The sequence below is a fragment of the Hyperolius riggenbachi genome, chromosome 11 (genome assembly GCF_040937935.1).
Source record: "Hyperolius riggenbachi isolate aHypRig1 chromosome 11, aHypRig1.pri, whole genome shotgun sequence".
NCBI classification, from domain to species: Eukaryota; Metazoa; Chordata; class Amphibia; order Anura; family Hyperoliidae; genus Hyperolius; species Hyperolius riggenbachi.
Window position 1 is genome coordinate 187,688,941 of NC_090656.1, and position 11,028 is coordinate 187,699,968.

General features: G+C 43.3%; 1 protein-coding gene across 1 annotated transcript in view; it reads left to right on the top strand.

Annotated features, from left to right (window-relative positions):
* Positions 1-11,028, top strand: part of PHAF1 (phagosome assembly factor 1) — an 89,317-nt gene that overhangs the window by 36,871 nt on the left and 41,418 nt on the right. Inside the window, exons 2-5 of the mRNA XM_068261479.1 lie at positions 3,114-3,238; positions 8,166-8,248; positions 10,361-10,444; positions 10,527-10,570. Of these exons, the coding sequence (XP_068117580.1) occupies positions 3,175-3,238; positions 8,166-8,248; positions 10,361-10,444; positions 10,527-10,570 (275 nt within the window). The 5' untranslated portion in view covers positions 3,114-3,174. The remainder of the gene's footprint in view (positions 1-3,113; positions 3,239-8,165; positions 8,249-10,360; positions 10,445-10,526; positions 10,571-11,028) is intronic.

Sequence of the window (11,028 nt, forward strand, 5' to 3'; positions counted from 1 at the left end):
TTCAGATTTTTAATCTTTACTGCATGCTGCGTTTTTTGATCCGTTTTTCTGTTGAATGTATTCAGGTAAAATCGGAATCAGAATTGGAAAACGGATTTGCAATGTGCAGGGAGCCTAAGGAAGGTTCCTTACTTGTGTGGGCTTCTGAGGGGCAGTGTACCTTTACTTTCCTACAGGGGGCTGCTCCATATTCATATGGAAGCTTTCATCTTCTGTGTCTATGTGCCACTAGTTGAAATTCCCACAGTGACTTCCTGTGTCAATGGTTGCTGCAATGCATGCCGGGAGATGTAGTTCATTGATGTGGCCAGGATAGGCAATCACATTAATGGGAATTCCATCTTCTAACATGCATTGCGACTGCCAGGGACAAAGGAGCAGCATGTCATAGAACTGGAAACCGTGTCCCATTCGCCCCCTAAAATCCATCTCCGTACACTTTTTAAAGAAGTTTTTTAAATTGTGTGCAGAGTTCCCTTTAAAAAGGATAAGAGATGACAGCAGCTTTTCTCCTCCCACTATGGGGTCAATTTAACTTTACACTTATTTAGGACTTGAACCAACGTATAAGGAGATCCTCCATTTTCTTCTGTATGTCCTTTTATCTCCAGCACAGGGTGCTGAACATCTCTTGTCAAATGTCATTATCACTGGAATCTCATTGGCATGTATTGTTAGTATTACAAATAGAATAACATTTAATTACAGCAAATAATTAAATCTTTATCATATGAAAAGCAAGAAATGGTGTGAATCATTGAAGCTGAATGAATAGCTTTGTTCCCTAAACAGTCATTAGCATGTAATGTGGTATGAAAATACCAGAAAGATCACTTTAATGTGTATATAAATGGTTTCCTGCCCGCGAGTGTTTATCAGTGCTAAAGACAGCATAGAGGGTGAAGCTTACATTTTGTTTTGGGGTGGGGAGGTACTTGGAGATCATGAAGAAAATAGGGGTTGTAGTCAGTGACAGGGTTGCTTAGGTCTATTTTATATGGTAGATCTAAGTCCAGCCTGCCAGGCATTCAATGAGTCTGAACAATTTTCCAATTGTGGCATTTATTGATTGGATAAGAATGCCCAATCATTGTACACACACATGATAGCTTTTCCATCCAGTTTTTTGTTCCGGTAAGTTCCTGTTCCTGTCACATTACATTGATCACCACATACTTTCAGCCAACATATATGATGGATTTTATTTGCTAGCACATTTGATTGTTCAGATAGGTTTTCATCTTTTACTTCCAGTCAGTCTGCAGAAGAACTCTCCTCTTGCCGTGTTTCCTGCCTTCCCCACTGCCGTACATTTAAAATCGGCTGTGCCCAAATTCCGGCGCAGGGTGAAGCAAAAAGACGGGTCCCCTTGCGCCTGCTGAAAGTCTGGGGTGGCGTTAGTTATTCCCCCTCTGAGTTGTAGCAACTTGGGGGTGGGGGGACATGTAATATGGGCACCTGGCTATTGCTAGCAGCTAAATTACCTCTTTTTTTCTAATTTGAGCTCCCGAACCCAAATTTGTCACTGAGCGCTGCAGCTATAGCCATAATTCACATCCCAGTCTATGGCTGCGCCCAAATCATTGGTGCAAACCCCTCAGAGAACCTTGGTTGAGAAAGCCTGGTCTAATCTATTTACACTCCTGTTTCAGTTTGATGCAGTGGTGAGCAGCAGGCCTCATGGGGCTTTGTTTAAAAAAAAAATTGGATTTAAAGGTAAGAAAATGTAGGGAGAGTGCAGCAGGGCAGCCTCCCTGCTAATAAGACTTCTGCAGACTAAAATATTGTATATTGGAGTATACTTATGCTGGCCATAAGCCGTATGCACTCATTGTACTAATTTGTATACTATCTTCTAACTTATAATAGATGTGGAATGCATTGCCACAGAAAGTAGTTATGGCAAACTCTATACCTGCAAAGGGGGCTTGGATGCTTTCCTTGCGTTGAAAGACATCCATGGCTATAATGACTAGGTAATCCCTAATGATGTTGATCCAGGGATTGCCATCTGGAGTCAGGAAGGAATTTTTTTCCCTTTCGGGGCTAATTGGACCATGCCTTGTAAGGGTTTTTCGCCTTCCTCTGGATCAACAGGCATATGTGAGGGAGCAGGCTGGTGTTGTACTTTGTTCTTTGGTTGAACTCGATGGACTTATGTCTTTTTTCAACCCAAATAACTATGTAACTATGTAATAATAAATGGCAGCCTGTTTTCAGTTGCATGATGACAAATCCCTCCCTTCCTTTGCCGGGACAGAATCCGGCAGACTGGTTTAGGAGATAAAAAATAAAAACAAAACACAGGCTGCTACTGATGATGTCACAGGGGAGGCGATCTCAGCTTGCGTGAGATTTCACATAGGCGACGTCCCTGTGAGGGAGGGTAGCTGATGACAAACACACCCATGATCTAAAAACCTCCTACTAAGCTCAGACTTAATGGCTGCCACCTGTATAACCCTAGTTATGAAATGCTCATAGGCTTGAAGGAGTGTTTATTGATCTTTGTATGTATCAGAGTGGTGCAAATAAATATTTTGAATTAAAAAATGTTTGGTTTTGGTCCGCCTTAAAGTGGACCTGAACTCTTGCACAGGACACAGAAGGAACACAGAAGGAACACATAGAGAAGTGCACCCTGTATGTATTCAGAGAATTTAGCCTGTCTTAATTCCCCCTCATCAGTGTCTAATCACAAGTTGTAATTTGATCTCTCCCTTGCCATGGCAGGTAAGGCATATAAGCTCATCTGAAAGCACAGGGTATTAACAATGTCTGCTTCCATAAATCAGGAAGTGTAGACAAAGTGATTTATTTTAGGATTTGTATCGGCTGTAACAAAGAAATGTTTTTATTTAAAGGTTAGTATGCTGTTGTGTATCTTTTAGAGCAGAGAGGACGTTCTGAGTTCAGGTCCGCTTTAAATGTAGAGCCCGGTACAGACTTATGAAATCAATGTATTCAAATGATTAATCTGTTGGCCCTCACCATACACCGTTCTTGGTTAACTTGCACACAAATGATACTGACTGGAAAGTGTGCGGTCAGGCATAAGCTTGTATGTGTACAATGATCATACTCTATTCATTATATTTCTTCTGTCCTTCTAGATTTAGCTGTGGAAACAGTCTGGATCTCAGCTGACACCTGGTACCTCCCTGTCCTGAGCCAATGCTGGATCTGGAGGTTGTGCCTGAGAGATCCCTTGGCAACCAGCAATGGGAGTTTACATTAGGTGAGTCATGTGACCTTCCTGTTAGTGTGAAGAGTTATCACTTTTGGAATTCTCTCATTTTTTCTCCTTACTTTATGTGGTTTTTCCCCTAAAATACCTGTCAGTATGCAGGTTTGATCATTCTGTGTCAGGCTGAGTAGCTGCAATAGCCAGGCTAATGCATGCTAGAATACGGCCTTGTAGTACTGTTTCAAAACACACATTTAGCCAAAATCTTGGCAATACAGCGGGGATTATCTGTGTTTGTTGTTACCAGCCTGTGCCTTTAAGGCCCCTTTCACACATGTGGCGTTACATTGCATCGCGGTACTCTCCCCCGCCGCAGCTCGTCGCAGTAGCCATTAGTCTCTATGAGGCAGGCCACAGTACCCGCGGTGCAACACAATGAGACGGAAGTGCTCCGAGCACCACAGAAGTAATAGGGTGCGGTGCGTTACCCTGCCACTGCCAGAAGTAAACCGGAAATCCCATGATCAGTTTTTCTTTGTAACGGTTGCCCCACAGCTATTGCGCACGGTGCGACTTTCCAAGGCCGCTGCGGTACGATCATCCAGCTGACGCTGGGCGATCGCACCGTCATAGTGTGCAACCGGCCTAAAACGCCATCATTTCTTCCTGATATATTTTTGTAAGATAGGATAAAGGCAGATATCACACTCGACCAGCCTCATAAAACTGTGCGTATCGTTCACTGGGTATCATTGCCATAGAATTTTAATGCATAAATTATGGAAATTGCCTTTAAATTGGACCTAAACTCTTGCACTGGACAGAAGGAAAACGTAGAGAAATGCACCCTGTATGTATTTAGAGAGTTTAGCCTAATTCCCCCTCATCTGTGACTAATCATGAATGTAATTTGATCTAATTGGTAAACACGAAATGTTAACAATATTTCTGCTTCCATGAAAGCAGGAAGTACGCAGTGCAGATTTATTGCAGGATTTGTATCAGCTGTAACATTTTTTTTTATTTGAAGGTTATTATGCTGTTGCTTAACTTTTAGAGCAGAGAGTAAGTTCCTGATAAGGACTTGATCAATTAATATGGGTGCTGTTTTTCTTATGTTTTTTGTTGATTTCCATATCTTCTCCTTTTTATAAGAGTTGTGTTGTGTCATGTAACTAACAGGATGAGTCTGTTCTCGGGATGTTTCTTGGCACATGCCTCATGCTGTCACCTGATTTCAGGAATCTGACCTCTTGTTTCCTATGTCATTTGGTTACTCTGACATGTGCAGTATCCTGGGATGAATCACTTTGGCAACAGCCACCTTTAGAACCATGTTAGCAAGTGCTTGACGAGTATCTTGTTCTCATTAGATAAATAAATGGCAGAAGGGATTATGTTTTACTGGATTGCTCCAAAACCACTGATTTATTTATTTATCATTTTATTTTCATTTATTTATCATTTTTAGTGCTAAAACCTGATTTTTTATTATTAGTTTTGTAAGTTCAAGAAAAGTCTCATTTTGCTGTCCTGTAGGAAAGAGACGATGGCTTTCCTGAGAACAGTTGGGATCCAGTTATCTGTCACCAAGTCTGGGGATATTTGTCTTGCAAAGTTAAGCTAGGTTCTAACACTAGATTTTCATCAGCCTATTGTTTGCCAGTAAGATTGCTGGGAAATGTAGTGTGAGTACAGGAGATACTGACCGCTGTTATTCCTCTGTTATAGTCGCTACAGCAAGGCACATTTAACAAGTCCTTCCCCCAACCCCTTCCCCTCTCCATAGGACAGAATAGACTGTTGCATAATGTGTACAATTATCTTTTTCAGTTCCAATGCGAATCTTTTAGTGAAGGTATATTTACCACAGTAGAGGGAAGCCTGTGGATGTTCTAGAGCAGGAGTGGACAAACTTATGCCGCTGTTGCTCTGTCTTACTACCTCGCTCCCTCCCTCCAGAGTTTGTGCTGTAGAAGATGATTGGGTTTGACTCACCCAATTGCTCATTCTACTGGTGATCTCCATGGCAACGGTGGCATCATGTGACATGTTGGCACGTAATGACGGTATGTCTTTCGATGCCGCTGTTACCACTGAGATTGCAGCTGAAAAGAACGATTGGGTGAGGTCCATTTGTTCTGTGCTACACGCAACTTTGAGAAGACGGAGGGAGGGGGATGGGAGGAGAGAATCCGGCCATCTAGCAGAGGGTCGGCTTTATAATGGTCACGGGCCAAATCCACCCCGTGGGCCGAAGTTTGGCCAGGCCTGTTCTAGAGGCTTTCCTGATCCTCCTTTATTATCATTGATTTATAAAGCGCCAACATATTCCGTGTGGCGCTGTACAAAGTAAGAAACAAACATGGGGTACATAATAATACAGACAATGGTGTACACCAAAATACAAGATGCATAACTAGTGACAAAATACAAGATACTGAATTGGCAATGACAGTGATAAAAGTAACACGATATATAAAATGTATAATGATTTCCAAGACACAAAAGGGGGAGAGAGCCCTGCCCTTGCAAGCTTACAATCTAAAGGGAATGGGAGGAAACAAGAAGAGGGGTAGTATACAACAAATATATAGAGGCAGTATGTTTTAGGATGCCTAGTAGGAGTGCAATTTGGTCTTAGGACAAAGGGAAGTGGCCTAAGGTAGCGCATGTGCTTGTCGGAACAAATTCGTTTTTAGAGAGTATTTAAAAGTAACAAAGGTTGGCGAGTGACGGATGTGTTGTGGGAGGGCATTTCAGAGGAGGGGTGAAGCGCGTGCAAAATCTCGCAAACGTGAATGTGAGGAGGGAATTCTAGAGGAGGACAACAGAAGATCATGTGCAGATCTGAGATTGCGATTGGGTCTGTATCTGGAAATTAGTGAGGATATGTACCGGGGAGAGAGATTGTGGAGAGCTTTGTAGGTTAGGGTTAGGAGTTTGAACTGGATCCTGTGGTTAATTGGCAGCCAGTGAAGAGCTTGACAGAGAGGAGCAGCAGAGGAAGATCGAGAAGAAAGATGAATAAGACAAGCAGCTGAGTTCAGTACCAACTGAAGCGGGGCCAGTCTGTTAGAAGGTAGTCCACAAAGTAGTACGTTGCAGTAGTCCAGACGATCTATTATAAGAGCATGTGTTAACATTTTAGTTGTGTCTTGAGTGAGAAAAGGTCAGATGCGAGATATGTTTTTGAGTTGGAGATGGTAGGAGCTGGTTATGGAGTGGACATGAGGAATAAAAGAGAGAGATGAGTCGAATATTACCCCCAAGCACCGTGCTTTGAGAACTGAAGTTATGAGAGTGTTAACATTTATTGTAACTTCGGGCAGAGAGGTGGACAGTGGAAAAATGATTAGTTCTGTTTTACTCATATTGAGTTTTAAGACGCAAGAGGACATGGAGGATATAGCAGACAAGCAGTCTGGAACACGTTTGAGGAGAGAGTTAAGGTCTGGGGCGAGAGGTACAGTTGTGTATCATCTGTATACCGGTGGTATGGAAACCCGAATGAGTTGATTAAAGGGAAGATCCGCGGTGGGGACACAAAAAATAAAGATGCACATCCAGAACTACTGCGCCTGCGCAGTACAGCCCGGAGGACGTCCGATGATGTCAGAGCGCCCGCGTGAGGCGCATTTTGGAACGCAGAAGAGCCCGACCTGGTAGCCCGGCTTGGCCAGGTCGGGTGCGCCACCGGGAGCCTGCGGAGCGGCAGCGAGGGCACGTCCTGCCTGGTACGGGCTGAAGGAAGCCCCAGGTAAGTGGATGTGCATTTTTATTTTTATTTTGTCCCCACCGTGAACCTTCCCTTTAAGTCACCAAGACCGTGCATGTAGATGGAAAAGAGGAGGGGACCAAGGACAGAGCCTTGAGGAACCCCGACAGACAAAGCATGAGGAGACGAGATCTGATCTGAGTAGGAGGCTCCATGACATCTGTTCTTCACAACTCCGCTGCCCTCCATGTACAAGCATGGCCAAACTGCACAGGTGCCTGTAGGGTTTGCGCCTGCACAATAGCACAAAGCCACTTGTACACAGAGGGATATGCCATGGTGTTCCAAATCCCCTGTGAGATGCTTTACTTAACCACTTAATGACATGCTGACTTATAAAAACATCTTGCTAGAGTCTCTTAATGGCTCCAGGATGTTTTTATAAGTCAGACAGTGGTGCTGCTGCTGTGCGTGTGCACGTGCATTCCCGTGCATGTGAAAATAGTGAAAAAAAAAAAAACCCAAAATAAAAAATACACCTTTATTTCCAAATAATATATTGTCACCATACTTTGTACTAGGGACATCATTAAAATCTTGTGATAACCAGGACAAATAGGCAGATAAAATGTGTGGGTTTTATGCCCAGTAGCAGTGTTTATATTAAAACCATAGGGGATGAAATTGGAGAAATAGAGTATTTTTTTATTTTTTCCTTGTATTTCCCTTTAAAATGCATAGAAAATAAAGTAATTACCGAAAACAAATATCAACCCCATAAAGCCCAATTGGTGGTGAAAAAAACAAGATAAAGATAATTTCATTCTGATTAGTAGTGATTAAGCTATTGGCAAATGAAAGGGATGAGCACGGAAAGGTAAAAACTGCCTTGGGGTGAAATGGTGAATGAGTGCAGAGGTGTCTCATACCGTCTCCATGCATGGCCGTTATCTGGGAGTGGAGATGGTCAGTGAGACTCTCATTTTTCTGGTTTAAATGCAAATTGTATGCAGCTTGAAACAAGGCCACTCAGATGTGGCTACTGTTGATCTAGATTGGCCCACTGCCAAACTGCATACAATTTTCATTCATTTTGTGTACAGGGTGGAAAAAAATTGCATCTCTTTGGCCCATGTGTGTCAGGGAGAGGATCACGCTGGTTTCCAATATGAGTTCAGGGACATCCCCTATAATAGTTCTTCTTTTCATTGTGACTTGTGTTGGGCTGTGGCCAGCCTTAATGTTGCTGACCTGTTGCAGGAATGCCCCTGGCTCAGGCTGTGTCTATCCTCCAGAAGCACTGCAGGATGATCAGGAATGTGCAGATCCTCTATAGCGAACAGGTGAGCCTTTACTTATGGTCCGTACATGTAGCCAGTCTGTACTAGTTGTCTCTGGGCTAATACTTTGTCTAAGCTGCTTCACAAGACATTTGTAAGAATAGTCTGCCTTAAAGCAAATCTGAAGCGCAAAAAAACCTTAAGATATAATGAATTGTATGTGTAGTTCGGATAGTGAATAGAACATTCGTAGCAAAGAAAAGAGTCTCATATTTTTATTTTCAGTTATATAGCTTGTTTTATGACCCTTTGAATTATCCTGCAGTAAACACTCATCTCAAACTGTCTCGCACTGTTTCTCTGCTGTTTAAGTGCTTCAGAAAATCTAACTGTATTCCACACATGTTGGGTCGAAGAGCTCAGAGAAACTCTTTTGCTTCGATAACGACTGAAGTTTCTTTTTTTTTTTTTTTTTTTTTTTTTAACTCTTCCTGCACTTGAAAACAACATAAGACTTGTTTCTTTGCTATTAATGTTCTATTTCTTAGCTGTATTTCACATACAATTCATTATCTCACAAGTTTATTTTTGCTTCAGGTTTACTTTAAAGCAGGAGTCTCAAACTCAATTTACCTTGGGGCCGCAGGAGGAAAAATCAGGATGAGGCTGGGCCGCATAAGGAATTTCACAATCGCGGGGCATCGCCGCCTCTGCCCGCCCCTCTCACTCTTCCTTCACAGAGAGGGGCAGGGAGAGGCGGCGATCCATGCGGCCTGACGTCAGGAGGGGCAGAGCTGAAGCTGAAAGCTCTGCCCCTTCCAGGAAATGCAGGCGGATTGCCCCCCAGGAGATTTGGGGGCTCTGCAGCCCTCGTTTAGCGGCGGGGATGCAGCGGATTACTTGGGAGCACTGAAGCGAACTATAAGGAAGCTTTTGCCGGCAAGGGCCATAAAATATTGTATCGAGGGCCGCAAATGGCCCGCGGGCCGCGAGTTTGAGACCCCTGCTTTAAAGTGTACCTGAGACAAATGGAGAAAAGGATTTTTCCAGCCCCCTGTGGTCCATCTGCTCCCTTGATGGTCTCCCGGTTCCCTCCGTTTTGCCGTTGTCAGCCCGTAAAAGCCACGATTCTGCTCGGTCGTGGTCTAATGCGCATGTGCGGTCTCGGCCGCATGCACTGTTTTATTGTGCTCCCATTTCCGGTAGCGTTCTGTGTAATTTAAGATTGTAATTGCGCAGAAAGCTTCTGGCCATGGAAGCATTATGGAGGATGTGGGTGGCCTGGAACAGGATTGCAGACTTCACAGGAGCACAGGGGATCGGCTCGGGAGGACAGTGAGGGACCTGGTGGACAACAGGAGGGCTGAAGGAAACCCCAAGTAAGCAAACATCCTTTTGTCTTAGGTTTCCTTTAAGTATTTAAACTTCCCAAATGAATCTGCCACTGAGGTGATGGTTCAGGAAACCAAAACAATGATGACCCATTTCAAGTATACAGATAAAGGGCCGATTCACAGTTGCTTAAAAACGTAGCCATACGGGCCTTTTTTTTTTTTTTTTTTTTTACTCCGCTAAGTGCAAAAAGTGGATCCTAATGTTAAAAATAGGATCCACCTCCACTTGTTAATAAAAAATGGAGGAACGCAGAGTCCAAACTTGGCACATTTTTCTGGACGGGAAAATGTATGTCATGAAAGCCTATTAAAATGGACACTGTCAGTTCTCAGTAGTCTAGTTGCCGTGTCTGCTTCGCCCATTTCGATCACCATGGTAACGCTGGCAATTGGCCGGCATAAGCATGGAGATTGCTATTAGGCTGCAAAAGACCAATGGAGATCCTCAGCAATGGGGAATTCTCATTGGTTCATGGTGGACCAATGAAAATTCTCCCTGTTGCTAGGGACAATTGGCTTAATGCAGCCTATGGAGAGCCCCAAGCTCCTGCTGGCCTCCAGGCTGAATATGGGCGGACGAACTGATGAGCGGCGATGCGTATGTGATCGATGCAGGGGGGGGGACATGGAACGAACAGGGAATTTGTTCCAAGGGGATGCAAAATGGACAACAGTTTCCATGTTGCATCTGCTCTAGTGTGAACCGGCCCTAAGCTTTTTTTGGTAGATAAAGAATGCACATTGTTTTGTTCATTCAGAATCTGTGCTCTTTCCCACACAGTGTCCTTTGAATCATGACCTCATACTTAGCCTGACTCAGGACGGGATCAAACTGCTGTTTGATGCATTTAATCAAAGGCTAAAGGTAAGAGGCTGCATGTGATGGTAAATGTATGGGAGGTGCTGGGTCAGTACGTGATGGTAATGCTCTTACTCTGTGTACTCAGGTCATAGAAGTCTATGATTTGTCGAAAGTAAAATTAAAATACTGGTGAGTTTATCGCTTCTTTTTTTATTCACTGTCCTTTTTGACTTTCTGTTTTTGTCTCTCACTATAAGTTATAATAAGACACTGCTTTTTCTGTGCCTCCAACACTGTTGTTTACTGTTATTTTTTACTTTGCCCTTTAGTGTGTTACCTCTGCTCTTTATCTGCATATCATTCTGACCTCTCCCGTGCTCTGATCCCTTCTAACATGTGCTATTTTCCATAACCTTCTGCTCATGTGCTGCTCACTCCGAATTTAGACCTTTCTCTAGAACCCTCTCTATTCTTTAATAATAATTATGGTTACTCTAGTCAATGGGTATTGCTTTGTTTTCCCTCTGCTCTCTATGCTCTATTTTCTCAATAACTTTTATGCTTTCCCTGCTTGCTTACTATGCACTCTGTTATTTCTCTCTCACCTCCACTCTGTCCTTGCTGCTCAGCCTGCCTTCTGTTATTTC